The 22,240-nt window shown below is 39.9% G+C and overlaps 1 protein-coding gene across 1 annotated transcript in view; it reads right to left on the bottom strand.

Moving 5' to 3' along the window:
- Nucleotides 1-22,240, bottom strand: part of SERGEF (secretion regulating guanine nucleotide exchange factor) — a 142,391-nt gene that overhangs the window by 94,502 nt on the left and 25,649 nt on the right. Inside the window, 1 exon segment of the mRNA XM_084208472.1 lies at nucleotides 17,647-17,801. Within this exon segment, the coding sequence (XP_084064598.1) occupies nucleotides 17,647-17,801 (155 nt within the window).

Raw genomic sequence — 22,240 nt, 5'->3', positions numbered from 1 at the left:
AAAAGGGGGAACTTATTTTTTATGTCTCTCCTTTGCCCATTCCACAATTCTGACACACACACACAATGATACCACTAACTGCAATAACCCTCTAGAGCTTCACAACTACAGAGAATTTTGAAAAATCTGCAAACCTGCAAGAAACACCCTTTGCAGTGCTAAGTTTGATGCATGAAAAGACAGAAATTTCACACTTTATCACTTGCCCTAAACATTGCTGTTATATAGAAATTCAAATTAATAGGTATCACAGGGGATTACAGATTCAATGGCAAGCTGCATTCAGAACAGCCTTTCTACAGTCTTTGCCTTTTAACCACCTCAAACTTTTTCAAGCACTTTAAACAATCTCAGTCCACTGTGGTATCCTTTCAATGCCTTCAACTAAACTGATAAGACACCTTTGCAGCTTCCTGTACGGGATGCATCACTTAGTGCTGTTCAGATTTCTGACTTCAGAGCAGCCACCATCTCTGCCAACAGCACTGAAGGAACCAACAACTTGGACTGCCCACACGTGGAAGCGGTGCTAACCCTGCTATAACATTCCAGGAAAGCCTCCAATAAAGCACTTTCCCAATCAGACCCCATGGGGTGGCATCTTCCCAAGCAGTGAGCCACCCACCACAACACTTTGCCACTTGCTCTGTACACAGAGCAGACCCTTCTTCTCCCCAGCCATGTTTAATCCACAACAGATTTGTAGAAGGTACCCAAGCAACCCCACAGAAGTGCTTTACCTGCCATGAAACACTATCAGGTGCTCTTCCATCCCTTATTCTCCTCTGCATGGGGCAACTACTAGGAAGCAAATATCAGCTATTCACCATGCATTAAGCCTTGAAAACCAAGGTTGGTGCTTTAGGTGATTTGCAAATATACAGCTCTTCAAACCCCAGTGATTTCATCAGGTCTGATTCTATCAAACCCACAAGAAACAAGGTCTGTAAAACAGCAGCTTTGCTGCTCTTGCAAAGAACTGAAAAGGCTCCTTGCAGCTGTCTTGCAGATCTCAAAGAAAAATAAAACCTTAGACTATGTGCTGTTTTTCCACAAAATTGATTGTGAGGCCTTGAATTCAAACCCAAAGTAGAAAATCCAGGCATATGTAGAAAATAAACAAATGAAATACAAAAGCCTTGTTTCTAGCACAGTTATTTGTGGATAAAGCTGACTTAACATGTCAAGAGTAATTGAGGTGAAAAAGTTAGCTTTGCGCTTAAAGGTTCACATACCGCTGTGAGAAAGTAGAAAAATAAAGGGAACTTCTTTAGACAAGCAAAGATCCTTAAAAAGAACTGCAGACAGCATACATGATTCTAGATGACTAATACTGCAACTCAGAAGAAACACTCAAATAAAAAAGATTCTCATGAATCAGGACAGTCTTTTTCAAGAAACATTTTAATGATGACAAAGTCACATCTGTGTCACCTCTAAGTTCCTCCGTCTCATTTTCTGTTTACCCTTGCAGAAGAACACAACATTGCAGACATCAGGTTTCTTAATTTTCCGAAGAGCAGAGCCTGTTTTTAGTGAACTAATTTCAATAGCCTATCTGTCACACAGCCTGTGCATCTATTGCTACTCAAAAGAAAACAGAGGACAGGGAGAAGGGCACAGAATTAGACTTTGTCTTATAAATATAGAGCAAAAGTGTCAGCATAAACTGATTCAACTTAATTTTATATGACCAAAGAGGAATTTATGCTAGAAGATGGCACATAACTAGAGAAACTGCAGAACAAGCCCTGAAAATCAAAATGATCATTTTAAGCCTCCAGATCAAGGGCTCTGGTTTTCAGTGCATGGATAGTTAAACTGCAGAGTAGCTTCTCAACTCATTTTCTACTTTGCAAACTTTGGAGTACACGGAAAATAAGAACAAAGAGGAGAGGACAGCTAATTTTAGTGTTTCTGGGCTGAAACAAAATAACAACAAAGAACTACTGAACCATGAAGCAGTTTTTCCAAGCTCCTATTTCAGTTACAGGCTTTCTCTTCCCTAGTCCGTGCTGGAAAGAAGATGCCAGCTTCTACCCTATCAGAGTAATACAAGCACCTTATTTTATGCAGAGGGGCACATTGAGAGCTCTGAACTGCTTGCATAATGCTTCTATACATTTTGCTGCACCCAAAATGTGTATTATAGCTGACAGGAAAAAAACAGCATGATTTCTTCAATTTCCTTCTCTCTCACTGGTTGCCCCTAGTAAGAAGCATCGTTCCTGCAAACTGAACTTGAGTCTTGCCTATTACATTTTAACAACTACCCTGAAAACTCATCCCTCTGACAGCTTATTATTACAGCACTGGGCTGAAGCTTCATAATTCTCAGCCTCGAGCATGTGTGGAAATGGTTTTGAGGACAAAACCAAGACCTTAGGATCACAGGATTATCCAGGGTCAAAGCGACCTCCAGAGGTTCAGTCCAACCTCCTGCTCCCAAGCAAATCAGCCATGAGATCTTTTCCATTCCATAAGGCTCACGTGGTACAACCTCCCCAGGCAGCCTGTTCCTCTGCTTGATTGTCCTCCTGGTGGAAAAGGTTTTCCTTACATTAAGTCCAAACCTCGTGTTTCTATTTGTGTCTTTTGTTTCTCCAAGTTCATCTTCTTGATGAACCTCCTTGGAGGTACTGGCAGGCTGCTACTCTGTACCCTTGAAACTTTCTCTTCTCCCTGCTGAACAAACCTAGGAAGATTTTCATAATGAGATTTTCATCCATCAGTTTCAGTTAAGAGTAAACAAGGTACAGAGACAATTACCTCCTCAAAACAACCCCCCAGACTTTCAGGTCTTAAAACAAATACATGATCTTCAAAGAAACTGTAATCATCTCACAGAAGTGGGTTTTTGAACTCTGATTTTTCTAAGGAAAGTTCCCTTTTCTGAGCAAGTATTTACTCAGAACAACCCATCTTATGTTTTCAGCATCATCAATACTACTCTAGGGCTGAACAAAGTCTCCTACAATTTAAGGATGAATGGATTGGTTTTAGTCACTGTTTCAAAATAAAGCGAACTGAGAACAGAGGGTGAACACTGAAATTTCTCTCCTGAGTAGCAAATTACGGTAATAAATTTGGGCAACCAAACAGAAAGCTAGAACAGAAAATGCTATGCTGCCTTCACACATAGCAGCATTAAAATATACTGGGTTAGGTTCATAATATTGCTGTTGAAGTTCACTCTTCTCTGAGGATCTATGTGCTATTACTCTGCAAACCTTCATGGGAATAAATTATGCTTTCCAAGCATTAAAAACACATTAACATGACATAGGGCATGGAAATTCAAACTTCAAATACTTACTGAATCCAATAGATCATAAACCAAATCAGTATTAGAAAAAAGAAGATGGTTACATTAACTAAAATAAAGCTCTCTGAAATAATTAAGTGATTTTTCAGCCACTATGATAACACATATTCCAATGGCTTAGATATCAGTGAAAGAGTCATTTAGGCACAATTTCACTTTTAGTCATTTACTGGAACTCATAACCCTCTGGCCCAACTCCAGAAGATTTCTCAAATCCAATATAAAAAAAACTTCAAGTCAGCCTGAGCAGCCTATACCATGCCACATGAACAGTAAGCTGCCACAAGACACACACAGCAATACTGCAGCACATTTTAAAACTGCCTTCATTTTTCAGTGCCCTTCAATTACTTTAAAGAAAAAAAGAGACTTGACAACAAACATTAACTTATCCCAGCATTTCACTGACTGTGTTATTAGCCAATTCATTCACCTGTCCCCCATCAGAGACAAAGTTAGTATGCTTATTCTTGCTCATAAGTAAGTGTTTAATTTCTTAAAAACATTTGCATGGCACTAAAATCTGTTACGCTTAACATCTCCAGTGTTACCTTACTTCTCAAATCAATAGGCCTAATTAAGCATTTTTTGCATAGCTGAATCTAAAACTGAAAGTTTATCAAATGACAACTAGAATATTTTATCCAAAAACATTTTAGAAACTCAGCTGAAGGTACAACAGTACGGTAAAGCTAAATTAAAAACATTGGATTTCTTTTAAATAGGCAACATGAGGCTGCAATCTTGCTCTTTCACTTTGGCATTAGAACCTGAAATTTCATGTTTTCAGGAATTTTGGAAAACAAGCTTTCCATACAGTTTTTTTTAAACCCATCACAGTTACCAAAAGCCATTCAAGGAGAAGTTGCCTTAACACCATACACAGCTTCTCACAGATGATCACTGTCATCACTGCCTTAAATGAATCTCAGGTACACAGTTTTATACCACCAGTTTTTGTGACAGCCACCTGACAGAAACTGAGCAATCTTACAGCTTTACAACCTGGTGGGCAACTCCTCTGGAGCTCCACTGACTTGAGTACACCTCTCTGTATCAACACTGGACTTGACCCAGGAACTCCTGCTGCCTTTTGGGTCTCCTGTCAAGGGTACTACAAAGCTAAGTGCTGTCTGCAGAAGAGTATCAATGGGCTCTATACATGAAATTTACTATGGAGAGTTACATTGCACATAGGAATACATGCTAGCTTTTACCTCATGCCTTTCATTCTCCTGCATCCATCAGAAACCCAAGTGCTCTATTTAACCATGTGGGCTTCACCCCTCTTCCTTTTGCAGCTGTTTTCCTAAGATAAGCTCTGAACTGTGTTGCTGTTCTGAGCCAGCTCACCTGCAAAGACTGTTTGAGAACCCTGCCCACTGGGACATGACTCAGAGCAGAAGACAGGTACACAATGCTTTCTGATTTTAGCATGGCAGTGAGACAAGAGCAGCAGTACAAACAGTACTTTGAACCTTCTAGATGGGAAGATGCAGTTGGGCTTACGCACACTCAGCTGACAAAATAATTTTGCAGTCATGTAAATGACTGGCGCATTCCTCCTGCTCCCTCAGGATCAGGAAGTTTGCCTTCTTATGACTGGCAACATGCTGGTCTTCAAGTTTTGACACATCTCCATCTAGTTTGAAGGAGTTTTGAAGTGTCTTACAGAGGCAGAAAGACAGGAGGGGAACATCTGGGATTTTTTCTACATGTAGCAGTGCTTGTGCTTTGAGAAAGAGGTGGAGAACGTAACTACTGAGCACCAAGTCTCATTAATTTCAGCAACTCGGGTAGCACAATCTGCCAGGGAAGGATGGGGGAATGTGCTGCTACATGGCCAGAGCAAGAAAAAGAGTATTTAAGGATCAGGAAGGTCAACTCTAAAACTCAGCTGAAAAGTTTGACATTGATCCAGGGGAAATAAAAGTGCTACCACATCTCACCCCAGGGTACTGCCGTCAGCTGAAAAAAAGGATGAGTAAGAAACCATACCTTCAGGCTTCTACAGTACAGAAGGGTCTTCCTTCCAAAAGCAGGAGAATGAATAGCATAGAGTGTCCTAGAGACAGTGACTGGCAGGCCTGAATGCTATCCCCTGAAGGTCCAAACTCACTGTAGACCTTGAAGAGCTTTCAAATTCCAAGGACAGCCACTTACAGCCACATGAACCTTGGAGAAAGTTTTTTCTCTAATAAATAATGCACTGAAGTATCCAAAAGTTTATGGACAAAGAGACATTTTCAAAAGAGGTAACAAAGCTGTCTCTGCAGACCATCCCTCCCAGGTGCAGGTCCAGCACTATGACAAATGTGAACAGTGTGACAGGCTTGTTTAGGTGTGCAGCTCTGGCTTCCCAGCAGGCACACCAGATGGCTCTCAGTAGGTCTACACAACAACAACTCTCCTGGGCAAGAGAGCAAGGGAAAAAAAACAGAGGAAAAAGCACAGCAGCAAAATACCTCATAAGGCAGCTCCAGCTAAGGCCTGTGTAATGATTATGGTCCTGCATGAGAGATCTGTGTCAAACAAATTATGAGTGAAAGCAAATTACCTGATGTGTCGGGAGGTGCAGCTTAGACAAGTGTAAAAACCACAGTTTTTCTACTACTAGTTCTCCAAAATGGAAGTAATCCTCTTCAATTATATCTAGGTGTGTGTAAATTACATGTAACAATACAAACACTTCTTACATCTGTCTTACCATGAACTGAATTAAAAATCACTAAGTGAATGACATTAAAATGGCCTTATTGAGGACCTAAGATAGAATTCAGAGATTCACTTTTGCTAGCTCAAACATAAAAATTCATTTAGCCTCACAGTTCCAAGTGTTTTAATGGTTTTGATTCCTCTTCCCACTGAGTATCAGCCAACATACATCACTAAATAAGAGAGTTAAATGGAATCCAAATAGCAGTATTATGTGGTATATTAAAAATTTCTCTTAATAAATGCATAAGCATACAACACAAGTGCATCACAATCATATTGTTCTAACAGGAATGAAAGTTTGGGGTATTTTTGCTCCTGACTCTATTTTGATAATTCAAGAGTGCTTCGCTCCATAATTACCAAAGAAGAGAATGTTTCTCTTGCAAACACAAGACTGCACATGCAGTCTCACTGAATGGAAGAGATGGTTTTGAATCATGTTACCTGTTGCCAAAAAGACAATAAACAGGAGTATAATTTGAAATCCGTGTAGGAGCACAAGTTATCTAACAGAAATTGTCAGTAAGTAAAGCAAAAGAGGAAGAGTACAGGGGGAAAAAGGGCTGAAAGAGCAACCTGGAATGTTTATTTAATTTCAGCAGAGGTACATCAGTAGTCCCTCACATACTCACTATTACTAAATTTGAAGTCCTTGGATAAAATTATTTTATCTGAATTCTCTCTGGCATGGCATGCTGAGCATTAATGCAACATAAGTGAATAAATAGTCCTTCCTCACTGGCTTTCTGCCAATCTGACTGCAAAATAGAGGCCTCACACACAGAACCAGCCATCCTTGAAGACCCTGAATACCAGCAGCGCACTCCTGACTCGTTTGGCCACAAGACATTGTAGATGTCTCCATGTACCATGCAGAAAAGCAATACAGGACACTACTCTGTCCTCATTTGTTAAAGAGATGGGGATTATTATCTCTCAAACATGAAAGACATTAACAGCACATCAAATCCCATTTCATATTTCTGAACAGCTTGTCAGCTAAGTTAAAACTTTTGTGTCTTAAGATTATTAAACACCATCACTGTAATTCACAAATACTATCTTAATCTAAGTAAAAAGACACAAGCATTTTCCTTTTCATGCTCCTCCAAGCAGTCTGCATTTCAGACTTGCTGTGGCAAGGAAAACCAGAGACAGCAAATTAATCCTGTAAGACTTAATACAAACAGATGAACCAAGAGAGAGCCCTTCTATTACTCTGTTCCAAGTACTTTCTCATTTTCAGAAGTTGCAAATCTCAACATTATGTTTTGTTTAGGAGATTTATGTCTAACATGTAAACTGAACAAAAAAATTCCCGAGAAAGTTATACAACTGACCATGTAAATGCATTTGTAAACATCTCTACATTTTTCTTAGCCCCAATTCTGTGTGATGGAGGTCCCAGATAAAAATACTAAGTAAAATCAGCAGTATCAAAGAGGGAGAAGTCATAGGAATGTGCAGGAAAACTTGAAAAGTGACTGTAATCACAGATTTCCATTATCTCATTTGTTTAAGGTTACTTGGTAAAGTAACCATGAAATAATATTTTGTATTCTTTTAAAACAGAATAAGGAATCAAAGCACAACAGGTGCCATGAAACAGCAAAAAGAAGATTATGAATTTTTGGTTTCTGAAGACTGACAACATCCCCTCCCACCACAACCTGTGACTTGCCTTCCCAGTGAAAACATTAGATTCACTGTGAAGTGAAAAAAAAAAATCAATCTGTGTGTTCTAAAGAACTTGGCATGCGCTTTCAAAGTAATCCTTTCAGACATGGAAAATTCAAATTTTCAAAAGACAAGCTGACACCTACTATCTGAAGATAAGATCACTGGTAATAAAACTTAGGCTCCATAATACCCGTATTTCCAGCACTGATTAGAATTCTTTTAAGAAATGCTCTCCTTGCCCAACAATCCCCTCAAGAAGATGAAACAAAGGGTAAGATCAAGTAGAGGCTTCAGACTTGAATCTGTTGTTCATACATGTACTCAAGGCAGACCAGTAAAGGTGAAAAGATTGCCTTTTGCCAGCTGCTCTAAATGTAGGATATTGAGACAGAGATTTGCCCCTGTAATGCTTGTAATTACCTTGTAGTGCTTTCCATCTCACTTCCTGTCCTTATTTTCTGGCAATATTTTGAAAAAAAATCTTGTAACTGTGCTCCCAAAAGTCAAAGTTGGATTCTTTTTATAATCATAAACCAATTATTGTTTAAGTGTTATGGATACAGAGCTGCTTACCCTAGAAGTGGGTGTTCCTTCTTCATTTCAACTTCATTACCACAGTGAGTAATACATCTTTAAAAAAATCAGGATGCCTTTATCTTTTCTTTGTAGTGGTTAAATCCTAAAAAGAAGCAGTAGCAGATCAAGAAGTCAAAGAGAAAAAAAATCCATTCACTATTTTCTACTTCTGGAATTGATTTTTGTGTGTTCAAGTGATAAACCCTTTCCCAAAAGCACTGAAGAAAAAGGATTTTCCTTCATCCACACATTAAAAAGAAAAAAAACCCACAAAACCATGAGAAATCAAAATAGAGAGCCAAACAGAGGAGATACGAGCAGGGAATAAATCCAAGAAGCAAAAATCATATCCTGTACTTGCATCAGAACACAAAACAACACAAAGTACAACACCTTGGCATACAGAAAAGCACTAAAGGAGTTGCATAGTTAGAAACACCAGCAATGGATCTTGTCATAACACTTAACCAAATGTCAGACACTGTATTATCATTGCCTGATCTGTTAGCCATTGTTAAATGGCTTTCATCCCTTCCCCTCAGTATTCTCTTGTGAGGTCCAGCAGCACCTAGCTTTTTATTATTTAACTTTTTCCTTCTATTTAAATGAACTCTATAGTCTGAGACTTCCAAGGCTTTAAATGGGTTCACACTTTTGAAACAGTGGAGGCTGCAGGAAAACCTTGACAACTTCAAAAAAATTTAAAAGAGCTGAACAAAAGGGATTTCCCCTGAAGCAATCACCAGTAAGAAATCTGGCTATTTAATATTTGTTAATTTAACACTTAAGAGAACAACATTATGCCAAACAATGATCTGGAAAAACCAACACATCTCAAAAACTCCTTACTGCATCCTGATGCACTTGTTACCAAGGAAGGAATTGATCACATTAGTTTTACACCTGGAAGGGGAAGGAGGAATTGTAAAAATGGGAGTTGAAATGGCAATCTGTAGAAGGAGGCGTTTTCAAAATCATACGTCTAAGGTAAGAACTATCAATTTTTCTGTCTCTGAGAATGAATTTTTTATTTTTATTTTTAAAGGTTTTTATTTACTTTTGCTATGACAGAAAAAAAGTACTGCCAGGCATAGTTTTTTTCCAGTCTTCACTGGCATCTAATTACATGCAACATCCACTGAATTTATGGAGACCTCAGCAATCAACTGCCAGGAGACCAAGAAAAAACCCTTAGGCAGGTTTTAAAACAGGAGACAGTTTAGCATTTTTGTCCTCACAGGACTAGATGAATCACATTTACTTTTTCTTCCCCTTCCCTCTCCTCCTTCCACAATAAACGTTCTGTTGGTTGAAAGCTGGGGCAAAGGCCACAGACTGTATTACACCATCTAAAAACGGGGTCCAGAAGTAGCTCCTGCCTTTGACAGCTTCAGTTTAAATTAGAAAAAGGCAGCCAGCAGGCAAGGGAGAAGAGCCACCAGGTGAGAGGACAAACAGGTCCCTGTCACTGAGCAGGCTTCCCAGTACAGCAGTCTTGGAAAGCTGCTGTGTGCCACGGCAGAAACACAAATCTCCCTTTGCTGAATCTTGCATTAAACAGTAGCTTCACAGTAACTTATAACCTAAGCACAAAGGCCAGAGGGACTGGCGGGGCCCAGAGCTGGAGTTTTTGGTAAGTGAAAGCTGGAAACATCAGACAAACACAAACAAATGCCATCACAGGCATAAAAGTACAGGCACAGCCCAGGTTCAAACCAAATCCAAAACCCCTAAATTAAAAGAGAACCAGTCTGTTTGCTGGCATTGCCTTTGCCCACAGTGGCAAATGGGTTTGAAAGGGCCAATGTTACAACACAATAAACAGGTAGTGTTGGCACCACTAAGCTCTCTCCCATCTAATTCACCTGCAGTAACCTACCCAGTAATGCATACTTGCATTTCTCTACCTACAGAATGCATACTACCTATTAAAGAGTAACTTTGCAGCAGTAACATTCTTCTTAAGGAGACAGAGAAACAATGAACAACTAACAAAGTCACTTCCACTAATACAAAAAAGTAAACTATTAAAAAGACTGATTAAATTCCTGTGAGGGTAACTTAAATTATGTATTTCTCCTTGACTATTTTTCTATAAGATTCCAGTCCTACAGAACCTGCCAATAAAATTCATCAACACAGTTGAAATAGGGAAGATAAGCAGCATTCACACCAGAAGTTTCTTGACCTAAACTTCTGGGGCTAGCCAGGTAAAAAAATAATTACTCTAACCTCAAATCATCATCATTTTGGCATTATTTTCCCATCCATAAAAGGAGCTATGGATGAGATTTCTTTGCAGAGAACTCTGCAAATTGATAGCCTTGTTCCAGTTCACTACAGTTTCTTATTGATTTTCTCTCGTTTTAGCCTGCATTGATTTGTTAATCCCTTCTCTGTAACAGTCCTAATGACAAATTGAGAATGAAAAACTGCATGCTTTAGGGCCTTTTCCACCAACCTCTAGCTTAAAACCATATTTTCACTGGAACTTGGAACATGTCCATGCACTTACCATAGGTTAGATCTGATTCACCTTAAACTAGGTTGGGTGCATTTTACCCTGAAACCTTTCTGTTCAGGCTTCTCATGGCTGAACAAGGTAACCAAAATCACACCAGTGAGGCAGAACTGGAATTCTGTCATTTCCAAGGTTGCTGCTCACAGAGACTGTCTCAAAACCAAGTACATTCTCAAGTAATTTTGCAGCACTGCCCATGGTTGATTAGCACTAACTGCAGTATGCATCTGAAGGGCATTACTGAGCATTTATGGCACTGGCTGGTGCAAAGAAATCCTTTCAAGGGCAAGATCACAAGCTGTCTCTATGCTCAGAGCTGCAGTCATGGTGCACTGTTACTAGAACAATCCATGCAGAAGGATGGGACCCAGCCAGTTTTTTTAATTTAAGGAATACAGTATGAGCATGAAGAGATCAGAGAGCTGCAAGGCAACTTAGATTAGCAATTCTGCTACCAATAAGCTCATTAAATAGATCTGCCAATTTGATGTCATGGTTGGGGCCTCACTACAGACAGCTGATGCCTGTCTGCACAAGCCATGGCTACTGCTGCAAGTAGTTTTAGTCTCTTTTCATTTCCTGATACTTTCAGAGATCTCTAAGTGAGATACTCATTTGGAATTCTAACCACCAAACTGAAAATTAATTTATGACTTATGAAGGCTAAGGCTTGCCCAGAGTCACATTTGTAACACCTCAGTCATCACATGCTGGGTGGGTCTCCACCTCCTGACTTTATCCCATGTCATTCCTCTCCTACACCACCCCATCTGTCAGGAAATCGACCTTTCCCATACAGATTGCAGAGCAGCCTGGCCCTGGCTGCCACCTCGCTGCTGCAGTACAACCCCAGCAGAGCAATTTTGGTCATTTTAAACCAATCCTTATCTGCAAAAGTGCTACTTGGAAAGCCTCTAGTGTGTACCCACACAGCATGTGCTCCCTGGCACACAGAGGCAGCGCGGGAGTTCTCCTTTGCCATTCCCTGGGTGTGACTTTGGTTTCCCAGCTCCCTCCATGCAATGCCAGCTGCAGGGAAATTGGTAGGGGTGGCAGGAAGGACAGTGCTGGGAACCAGTATCACCTCCTCTTTGCTTTCCAAAAATTACAGACCCAGAGTTGGTGAGCTAGGCTCTGCTCCTAACACCCTGCTATTCTTAACTTGCAGAAATGACTTTGCTGCGCCTGTTAAATGTCTTTCTACCCAGGCCATGAGAGACTCTTTACAAACCACAGTCATGCCTAATGGGATAAGAAAAGCACAGAATAAGTGGGATGGCTACCTAGGAAAAAAGTGGCATTTGGGTTGCAGCAGTTTGGTACGGCTCTCAATTTTCTGCTTAGGAGAACAGCAGAGAGAACTGACTAAGCTAAGAAATAAATCCTGTTCCTTCATTGCCTGTGACATGACTGTGAACTCTCAATGTTCTTGCAGTGCTGCCAAGATTAGTGTTAGTCTCCTACACAGGGCATGCAGAGCACACAAACACACCTAATCGAACACAGACTTACTGCATTTTGTATGCAGACTGCAGTTTCCATCTTCTGTTGCATCCTGTTTGGGTTTTTCCCCCTTAATAATAATTTCAAACATTTGATCTCTTAGTTTCATCCTTAATTGCAATTTGTCACTCACACAGTGAGCTGTACTCAGAACCCAATTCTCCATGGCCTTTATTTTCCTTTATTGTCTCTTAAAATAAATTGATAAGCCAAGAACTTGATGAAGAATATTAAAGGGACCATCTCTATATTAAAATTTTCATCATTGCATCTCTAAAACAGCATAACAAAATCAATCAAGAATTCAACAATGCCCTTTCTCAAAAGACATGGATCAAGACCAACTCATAAAAGACACCAGTTCATAACTGGGGAAAAACCACCAAACCAAAAAACTCACTACACATACCAAAGTATTACTTGCTTCACAAGTGAGAAACTACACATCACTTCAACTTTTTTTTTGCATTTACCTCCTTCCCCAACACCCAAAGTGGAGGATTTTTTAAGCAGCTTATTGGATCAGCTACTTCACACATATTCTCAAACTTTGAGCAGAAAAATCTGCTTTAGGAAAGTTCAACTTGTTTCTCTCACACAAAAATACAAACTTCTCATTCTGAACATTCAAAATAAAAACACTTACAGTAGCCACTCAAACAAATAAATATTTAAAGCCACACACAGAGCATAGAGATGATATATAATAATATGAGGTTGTTTCTTTTGATACCCCTCAAAGCCTCAACTATAGGTTTACTTAGAAAGAGGCCTGTAACAAATTTCCCTGATAAGTCACAAACAGTTGTCATTTTTTTTAAACCAAAAGGTTCCATTTTCAATATTATTGTGACTACGTGTTAAGGTAATAATGTGTATACAATAATCTATCAGTTATATAAGCAATTAATTGTCATCATACAGATACCTTAGATTTTTCTTGTAGGCAGCTGCTTAATAGTTTGCAACATGAATGGGGAAAAGGAAGAAAAACAAGAATATGCTAAACCCAAAGCTATCTTTCAAACTACTTAAACAAAAATGACACCTTACTGCAACTGCACTGAAAAGAACAGCAATAAACTTGGACAGCACAGCACCATGAGAACATGGGTATTTATAGTGTCATTCCCTGAAAGAAAGGAACCATATAGAGGATCCAAAGCAAACTGAATTGCACAGGATGAACATGTACATCGGAACCATGGACCACAGCAGGATCAGGATAAACACACTAGGTACATATTGTCACCAGTCTATCAGTTATGTTTATTCCCTGACACAACTGGTCCCTACATCAATCATCAAGATTCAAGTTGAGTGATGATTATTTTTTCATTTCCCAACTGAAACTTCAGAAATCCCTCCCCAGAAAACTGTGATCTAGCACAGTTTGCTTTGACTAGAAAAGGACATGATAAAAACATGGCTCCATGTGAAGCCATGCATATCCAAAATAACTGCAGCCCTTCCTTCCATCCAGCTTAGCAAGAAACGTTCAGCACTGCACAGACACTTCTCACTTGTCTATTGCTGCAGCAAATGTTTCCTGCAATGTGAATGACATGCTGAACATACCACAAACAGTGGAACTATAGCTATTAAAGCCAAAAATATCAAACAGACTAGAAAAGCATTTTGACAAGGAGGAAACATTAAACCAGATCTTTGTAGCGTTTGCTAAATAGAGAGACTCGTCATATTTCGGGCCATTTGTATTTAATTGTCCTTTCATCTGAAGAGCAGTGGATGAATGTGCATCAGATGAGTCAGATGTTCTGAAGAGGTCCCATCAAGGACGCCCCACAACACAAGAGCACTGCCTGAAAAATGCCTCACACAACAACTTCTCAGTGCCTTGGCCCATTCCATGTTGGTTAGGCACTGAAGCACTGAGAAGAAAACAGCAAACAGACCTGCAGTGGCAAAATGCAAGAACTTTAAACACATTCAACAGCTGGAACTATCGATGCAGGGTGACCCCAACATAGGGAACAATGCGCTCTGACTCCATGATTTCAGAAGGCTGAACAATTGCTTTATTAAGCTATGTTGTATTATACTAACACTGTATTAAAACTATACTAAAGAGATGCTCTACTAAAAGGATATTAAAGAAAAACCTGTGATTGCCTCCAACAGTCACAACACAGCTTTGACCCAAATGGCCAATCAGTCCAAACAACCCTCAGCAGAGTCCAATTAACAAATCACTCTCAGTAAACAATCTCCCTAACACATTCCACATGGGCCAAACAACAGGACCAGCAAGTGAAGATAAGAATTGTTTTCTCTTCTTCTCTGAGCTTCTCACTGCCTTCCTCAGGAAAAATCCTGGGACAATTATGTCTCTCTCTGTTGAGAGAATATTAATACCACAAGGAACCTCCATGCTTTTCAACCTGCCAGGAAGACACACTCAGATTAGTGGATAATTATCTAAAACTCAGGATTTTGTTCCTCCTTTGCTTCAGTTTAAAGGAAAAAAGTACTCTTATTTCTCAAGGTCAATGTTTTCAGTTGAAGTCAAACTCACAATGGAATAGGTCACTCATAACACTTCAAAAATCAGGTTTTGAAGTGGCAGACACAGACATTATAACAGTGTCAGTTCAAAGAAAGGAGAATCCCTGGTCTTTGGTGGAGACAGTAGACAAGCCATGGGCATGGAGACACAGAGCAACACAAGAGGTTAAATCTACTCTTCTGCCCTTGAGCTAAACCTGTGGGTCTTTTATACTGTCCTCTAATCCTTAGATTAGTTTCTCCACTTTGACTTTAACAATATTAACTGAAGCGCAGAGGCAGTCAGCAGACCTCAGCTTTGCCAAAAATTCAGTTGAATCATTAAAAGTGATTTATAAAAATAGACCATGAATAAAAATCATCAGTCGTAATCCTCAACTGTTAAACTGTCTCTCTGCATTAAACACAAAAATTGGAATTGTTAATTCAAAGTAAACATGGAAAAGAACTCGTGTCTATATTCCTTTCAATTCAGCTCTCAAATCAAATCCTATCTCCACATGACAACGAATGGAAAAAGGGGTAGCTTGTGTGTTAACAAAGAACAGTTCACTCTACATAGCCTACATACTGCAATTTAATGCATTTTCAAGTATAAATTCTAGCTTTAGCATTATTTTGTAATCTTGAAGTGAAACAATTTAGGTCCTTATTATCTGTTTTTCCTTTTTTTCATCAACACAGCTCTTCCTAGGATGCAGATGATCCTCTTAAGTCATCTTTGTGCTGTTATCTCTGCAAAGAATGATGTCTGCTCCAGAACACTGCCATTGCTAATCACTCAAATCAGGTCTCTCACAGGTCTATAAGGAGGAACAGCGCTGAGGGCAGCAGAATAAAGATGAGATTGTTGTTTCTCTTTCTTTTCAAGGAATCTATCTGAATACATCCCTTCACTTTCATGGATCACTTGTCCTGCCAAGGGTAAGTTCCACTGTGCAAAAGCTGCTGCTGTCTTGACTTTGTATTGTCTGAGAAACAACAGAACAACATACCTGAGACACTGCACACAGCACAGATGAAAAACAGCGTGAAGCAGATTCACAAATGGAGCTGTATACACAGAACTCATGACCAAAAGTAGGGACCCCCGTGTCAAAACAGGTAAGAAAGCTGTCTGAGACTCAGAGGAGTTAAAAGTGATGAAACATTAGTGCAGCATCATGGGCTCTGGGGCCCCAGACAGGGTCCCTCAGGATGGCATCCCTTCCCTCCAGCGTGTCATCCACATGGTACAGTTTGTCACAAACTTGCTGAGGGTGCCCTTGATCCCACTGTCCTTGTCACTGACAAACAGCACTGGTCCTAGTACCAGTGCCTCAGGAACACCACTTCCCACTGACCTCAACCCCGTGGCTGCAGGGATCAAGCCAGTATTTATCCACTGAGTCAGCCACACATCAAACCCTTGTCTCTCTGATTTAAAGACAGGATGTCATGTGGGAAAGTGTCAAATGCTTTGCACAGGTCCAGGTAGATGATGTCAGTTGCTCTTCCCTCATCCACCACTTCTGTAACCCCATCATAGAAGGCCATCAGATTTGCCAGGCTGGTGGCAAGATTTGCTGTGGTGAAGCCATGTTGGCTGTCCTTATTTTTCATATACTTTAGCATAGTTTCCAGGAGGATCTGTTCCATGATCTTGCCAGGCACACAGGTGAGACTGACCAATCTGTAGTACCCCAGGTCTTCCTTATCTCCCTTTTTTAACATTGGGGTTATGTTTCCCTTTTTCCAGGGGGAACTTCACTTAACTGCCACAGCTTCTCAAGTATGATGGATGGTGGCCTAGCCAGTTGCTCTGTCAGTTCCTTCAGGACCCATGGATTTATCACATCAGATCCCACAGACTTGTGCATTTTCAGGTTCCTTAAATGGTCTCAAACCTGGTCTTCTCCAAAAATAAGCAGTGCTTCCCTCTCCTTGTCCCTGCCTTTGCTCTCTGCAACTTGGGCCATGTGGCTGGAGAAGTTTTGGGTTGGTTAATTGAAACTCTTCAGCCTTTTTTAGAACAAGGCAACTCTTCAGAAGTTTCACAGGTTCTTTTTAATACCTCACTAAAGTTTAATGCCCTGAATGACTACATTCTGAGTGGCACCTGGACAGACCATTAATCTGATTTTAAGCCAACAATGCTGCACCTCAAACAAAGCCCACCTCCTGCCTGTTCCCCCATCTCTGCTATCCTGAAGACATCCCGTCCTTCACTCACCCCACAACTCAATCTGGAGACTTCTCAAGGAGCATAAGAGATCAAGAGCAAGCTTAGTGGGCAGAAGTTCTGGATCAGCCATCAACCATATGTCTCAAACACATCACAAGTTTTTGTTCCTGCCCCCACAGTACTGGGAATTTCCACTCTTCTCAGCTGCAATACAAGCCAGGAGAACTGTATGGCTGTGCAAGCCTCCCCCATGGTTCAGAGGGACCACCAGCTGTGATTTGTGGGGTGCTGGTCTGGAGTTTCAGACAAAAGTAGTGCTACACCTGGGCAAAGTCTCACCTCTTCTGCTCAGCTGCGTGCAGGCACAGCTTACACCTGCACACACTGATACCTGAGAGAACTTGGAATCTTTTGCTAAGGCTGATTTCACCAAGGAAAAAAACAGTTCCTGAATGCAAAAGCCTTTTGAAAGAAATAATTAAATCTTATTCATTTCTAAATTTACAGGAAGAGAAAGTAAATGCTTGTGCTGCAGCATTTGGAAGGGTTCTATTAGGAAACTGTTCTGATTATTTTAATGCACAAAAAAAAAAAAAAAAGGAGGGGGGTAAAAATGATAATTTTCTTCTTTACCTGAGATGCTCCATTTAGGCAAGGAACTGAAACTGGGGTGTTCCACAGCTCCAAGCACTGTTCAGATGCTGTGCTCTGCTGCCCACTGGGAACCACTGCATGCCTTCCAAGCTGCCCGTAGTCCACTCTGCCCCAGGTGAACACCTTGCCAGCTTCTAAACACAAAATACATTTCAAGATTACGTATTCATCAAGTTCCTGAAACATGTGGATGCCAACTCAAAACCAACTTTTTAATGCATCTTATCTACAGCTTCAAAAGCTGGTGAAAACTTATTTCTAGGAACAGAACAAAAAAAAACTAGCTCAAGATATTATGTTATACTTTTATGAAGCTACTCATTCTTCATTAACTTGTTTTCTAGCAGAATAATATCTAGATGGTGGCCTGGGCTGTAAATAAACCATGTCAGTAAATCTGTATAACCTGGATATTCTGCATACTATAAATACACTTTAGTTAAACAAAGGACATATTTTAGGTTAATGGAAGCACAAACAAAATAGCTTATTCTTATACATAAAAGATTACAGAAAAGAGAATTATTTTCTATTCCTATTCTTTGCCATAGACAACTCATTGCATGGCCTGCATTTAACAGAGTTTTATGTTTTCCTGATAGAAGTTAAATTCTGTCACTACTGTTAGAGCTATAGTCCTCAGGAGACAGCTGGTTAGTCAGGAGCACCAGCACAACTGCCATTAAGTATTGGAAATGCACTGTTTTGTTTTCACAAATATCACACGTTGGCCAAGGAAAGGTAACTTTAAATGAAATCAGCACTATATGGCTCATCCTTCTCTCCAAGGGTTATTATTCCAAGTGCGCTGCTGCAGGGCTGACACCCAAAACACCATTCTCCTGTATGGATAGCATCCATAAACATCCTTCTTACCTTTGCTTTGCTTGAATTAAAAAAAGAAAAAAATCATACAAAGTCACAGCTTTATTTTCTTAATGAAGTGACTAGGTCCCTGCAGATAAGCCCATCCCTTCTGGGTTTACAATTTTAAAAAGTTATGTACACACAGCAGAAGGTAAAGTCCTCAACTTGGTTTTAACTGGAAGCATCAGCCCACATTCCAGCCCAGAAAGAAACCTGCAATGACCTTGAGTTATGTACACGCTTTGGCCAAGCCTCAAACTGCTCTCCAGAGCTGAACTCATTGCATTTATAGGCCAAAAGATGTGGATCTGGGGAAAAAAAACATCCAGTCCTGCAAGTCAGCTTGCACACACACACACACCTCCCTGCCCCACAGAGGGGTAAGGTGCATGGGGTATGGTCACACCACCCAAAGGTGACAACTGAGAGGTTTCTAAACAGATGCCAAAACACAAACCCTTGGAAATATGAACACCTCCCTGTCTGGATAGGGACACAGGTGGGCACTGCTGGTTTGTGGAGTCTAAGGTGATAAAGCATTTTGTAAATGAACTGGAAACCTCAGTTCATATACAGGAGTAGTATGGGCATTTTCCTTGGAAATCTGCTGGCAGTGGTATCTTTCACTCCAACCACTGCAAGTTTTTCAGATGCATTCTCTCAGTTCACTGATAATGCTTCCCCTAAAATAATTAAGTGATAAAATTAGTTGTCCTTCTTTCTCAAGGGCACAAAGCTTTTTTCCTTCGCAGCTTCCTCTCAGTTCAGGGAAAAGCTGAAAACAGTCACATACTACATTCAATACAAGTGAGACCTTTAAACACAGTAGCTACATTTGGTTAGGTTAAAGGATAAAAATAAATTTCATTAAGAGAACTACTAGTGTATCTTAGATTAGGAAGACAGTTTGAGGTTTAAAAAACGTGCTTGTTCTGAAGTTAGTATATTTACTTTGCAATTTATATAGATCTCTGCTAAAAATACCTGCAGCTGCAAAAATGTACATAACAAATTTGAACATACACTAAGCTTCAGGCTTTTATATCAGACCAGGTTGCTGCACTTGTACAGAACCCTATTAATGGACTGAGAAAAGACAAGCAGGCTGCTCTATTTTATATTAACTACAGGAACTGAAACTGAGTTTTATGAAATCTAAAGCCAGAAAGAATTTTTCTAACATCCAGTTAAATCATTAATATACCACAGGCTCTCAAGCCCTAACCAGACATTGCTGTATTGATCCCAAAGACTGTATTGAATTAAAGCATTTCAGCTCTCAGAAGCCAAAAGTATCAAGTGCCACAGGCAAACCCATCAGCAAGCTGCAAGGCCTCTGAAAAAGCAAGCTCTGAATTGGTAATAGAGACCCAGATCCTCACACAGTCTACAGCACCAAACATACAGAGGCAACAAAGGTTGAGAGAAACCTTTCTGGGGGAAAAAACTCCCTCAAATGAATCTGGTGCTCTGCCTGGACCCAGACACGAACAAGAAACACCAGCCACTCACAAAACAAAAATGAACCTTTGCACCATCCCACCAGGGTACTGCTCCAGTGCAACTGAAGACTGCAAGCAAATATGAAGGATTAAAACAGCAACGATGCTTAGCTGCAACAAAACACCGGCCACCCACAGATTCTATTTTCTTTCACTGAACAAGCTAGCAAAGAATCACTTACACATGCAAAACCAAACAGAAGACTTAGCAGAATGTAAACTATTTCTGGAAAACATAAATGTAAAATGTTTCCAATTACAAACACAGACCATTGCAATTAACTTTTTTTTTCTGCCACAATAAGGGAAACAGGTTTCAGGTGATTATTAGTACTCAAGCATGGCAAACATTAATTTAAAAATATTAAAGCCAGATAAATGAATTTTTGCTTTTAGGAAGAATTTCTTGAATGACCAAAGATAAGTTAAGCAAGCAGCTCCTTCTCACTGCTCATCAATGCAGTTCTCAGTTCTTTCAAGACATACTCCTTCCCCAGACTTGTTCCTGTTTGCTGAGTATTCCCCATCCCATGCTCAGATTCCTGCTAATAGTCAATCATTTCTATTTTTCAGCCAAAAAACAATTGCCCAGGGATCCTTTAAAAAGAAAAACAAAACCTCAAAATACATAAATCTCTCTTTTCTGTGTGAGAAACTAGCAGAAGCTGATTTAGATGCGCCTTTTCTATGAAATACTGATTATACTTCCAGCAAACAAACAAAAAAACCCCAGTCTCAAGTGGAAATTTCAGGCTGAGGCAAACACCAATGCATGGAAAATTCCGCCAAAGGTTAAAGTCTCGTCAAAATCTTAAGGAAAAGAAAGCACTGAGCTATGACAGAAAGCACTGAGCAATTGTAATGGGAGGTATTGCTACTGTGCTGCTTATAAAATAGATGGTATTTTAAAATGTTCTAAGAATATTTGAGAAAAAGACATTAGTCATAGAGAGTAAGGAGGTTGCAGGATGAATTACTTAAGAATGAAGGGTGATATAATGAGGAGGGTTGGTCTAATATTAGCCTAGGACAGATTTTAATTAGAAGTCAAGAAAACATACACAGTGATGAGTCAACTGGACAGAGTACATCAGCCATGGAAGTGGCTGAGGCATCAGAAAATGTATTTCATACCAGACTCAGTGCAGGAAGAGGGCACACTAAAGGCAGGAGTTATTTCTACAGCTTTTGTAGAAAGAAAGGTACAATACTGGAAAGCTTTTCCAGCTCTTCTAAGATACTAACACTGCTTCCTAAAACCTGGATCTTGCCATGCTCTGAGCATAGTGCCTCCAAAAGGCATTTCAATTCCTCTACTGTGAACATCCACATTGTCCCAGATGACTTCACAGCAACTGTTCATTTTTTCACCAGGCAAATGCTACATCAAATAAGGTCCAGAGGGTTCAATACCATTTGGAATTAAGGAGTAAGAGGTATAAATTCATGCATCCTGTGTTATTCCAGTTCACAACCCGAATGAACCACACAGTACAGGAGCTCAGAAAGCTAGGGGAAAAAAAAGACAAAGGGAAAAAGGTTTTTAAGAAAAAACTTTCTGACAGCTCTTTAAGTAAACAACACAAACAACAGTACTCTACATTGTTTGGGATTCTACACGATCATGCAGATCTGGTTTGCTCGTGCTCTTTGAACTGCAGACACAGCAGTCTGCATCAGTGTACACACAGCAGCAAATCACCCAAAACACATGCTCAGGTCCCTCACAGAATACAGATGAAGGTACATACATATTCAAGGACTTGAATACAAACCACTCTCTGAAAGGTTCCTCTGCATTTTCTTCACATCATCCTTCTGTCCTCATGTATAACAAAGCACAGACAGTTTAGAATGTCCCCAAATTACAAGTTCACAGCCTTCAGAGTACTGCAAATCCAGCAACATTGCATGAAACACTTCTGCTTGCTTCCTGCCTGACAGTGTAGCTTTTCCTGTGCTGTTTTACTGCTACTGAGACTGCAGAGCATGTCATTTTTCCCTTTTAGCACTTTTTTAATCAATCTGCTCAGCCACATAAGTGGAAAGAATTAGCAATAAAAAAATAAGTACATTAGTTCTAAAAACAGGTTGGTCGTTTCTCCGTAAAACACAACAGACAAATAGGTACATTAAAATTTACTTATTTTCACTAGACTCCAATTTATCTTTATATCAATTTTCCTGTTTTAAGATAATATCAT

The sequence above is a fragment of the Fringilla coelebs genome (genome assembly GCF_963513975.1).
Source record: "Fringilla coelebs genome assembly, chromosome: 6".
Lineage (NCBI taxonomy): Eukaryota > Metazoa > Chordata > Aves > Passeriformes > Fringillidae > Fringilla > Fringilla coelebs.
Note: the sequence above shows the minus strand (reverse complement) of the source record. Positions and strands in the feature narration are given on the sequence as shown.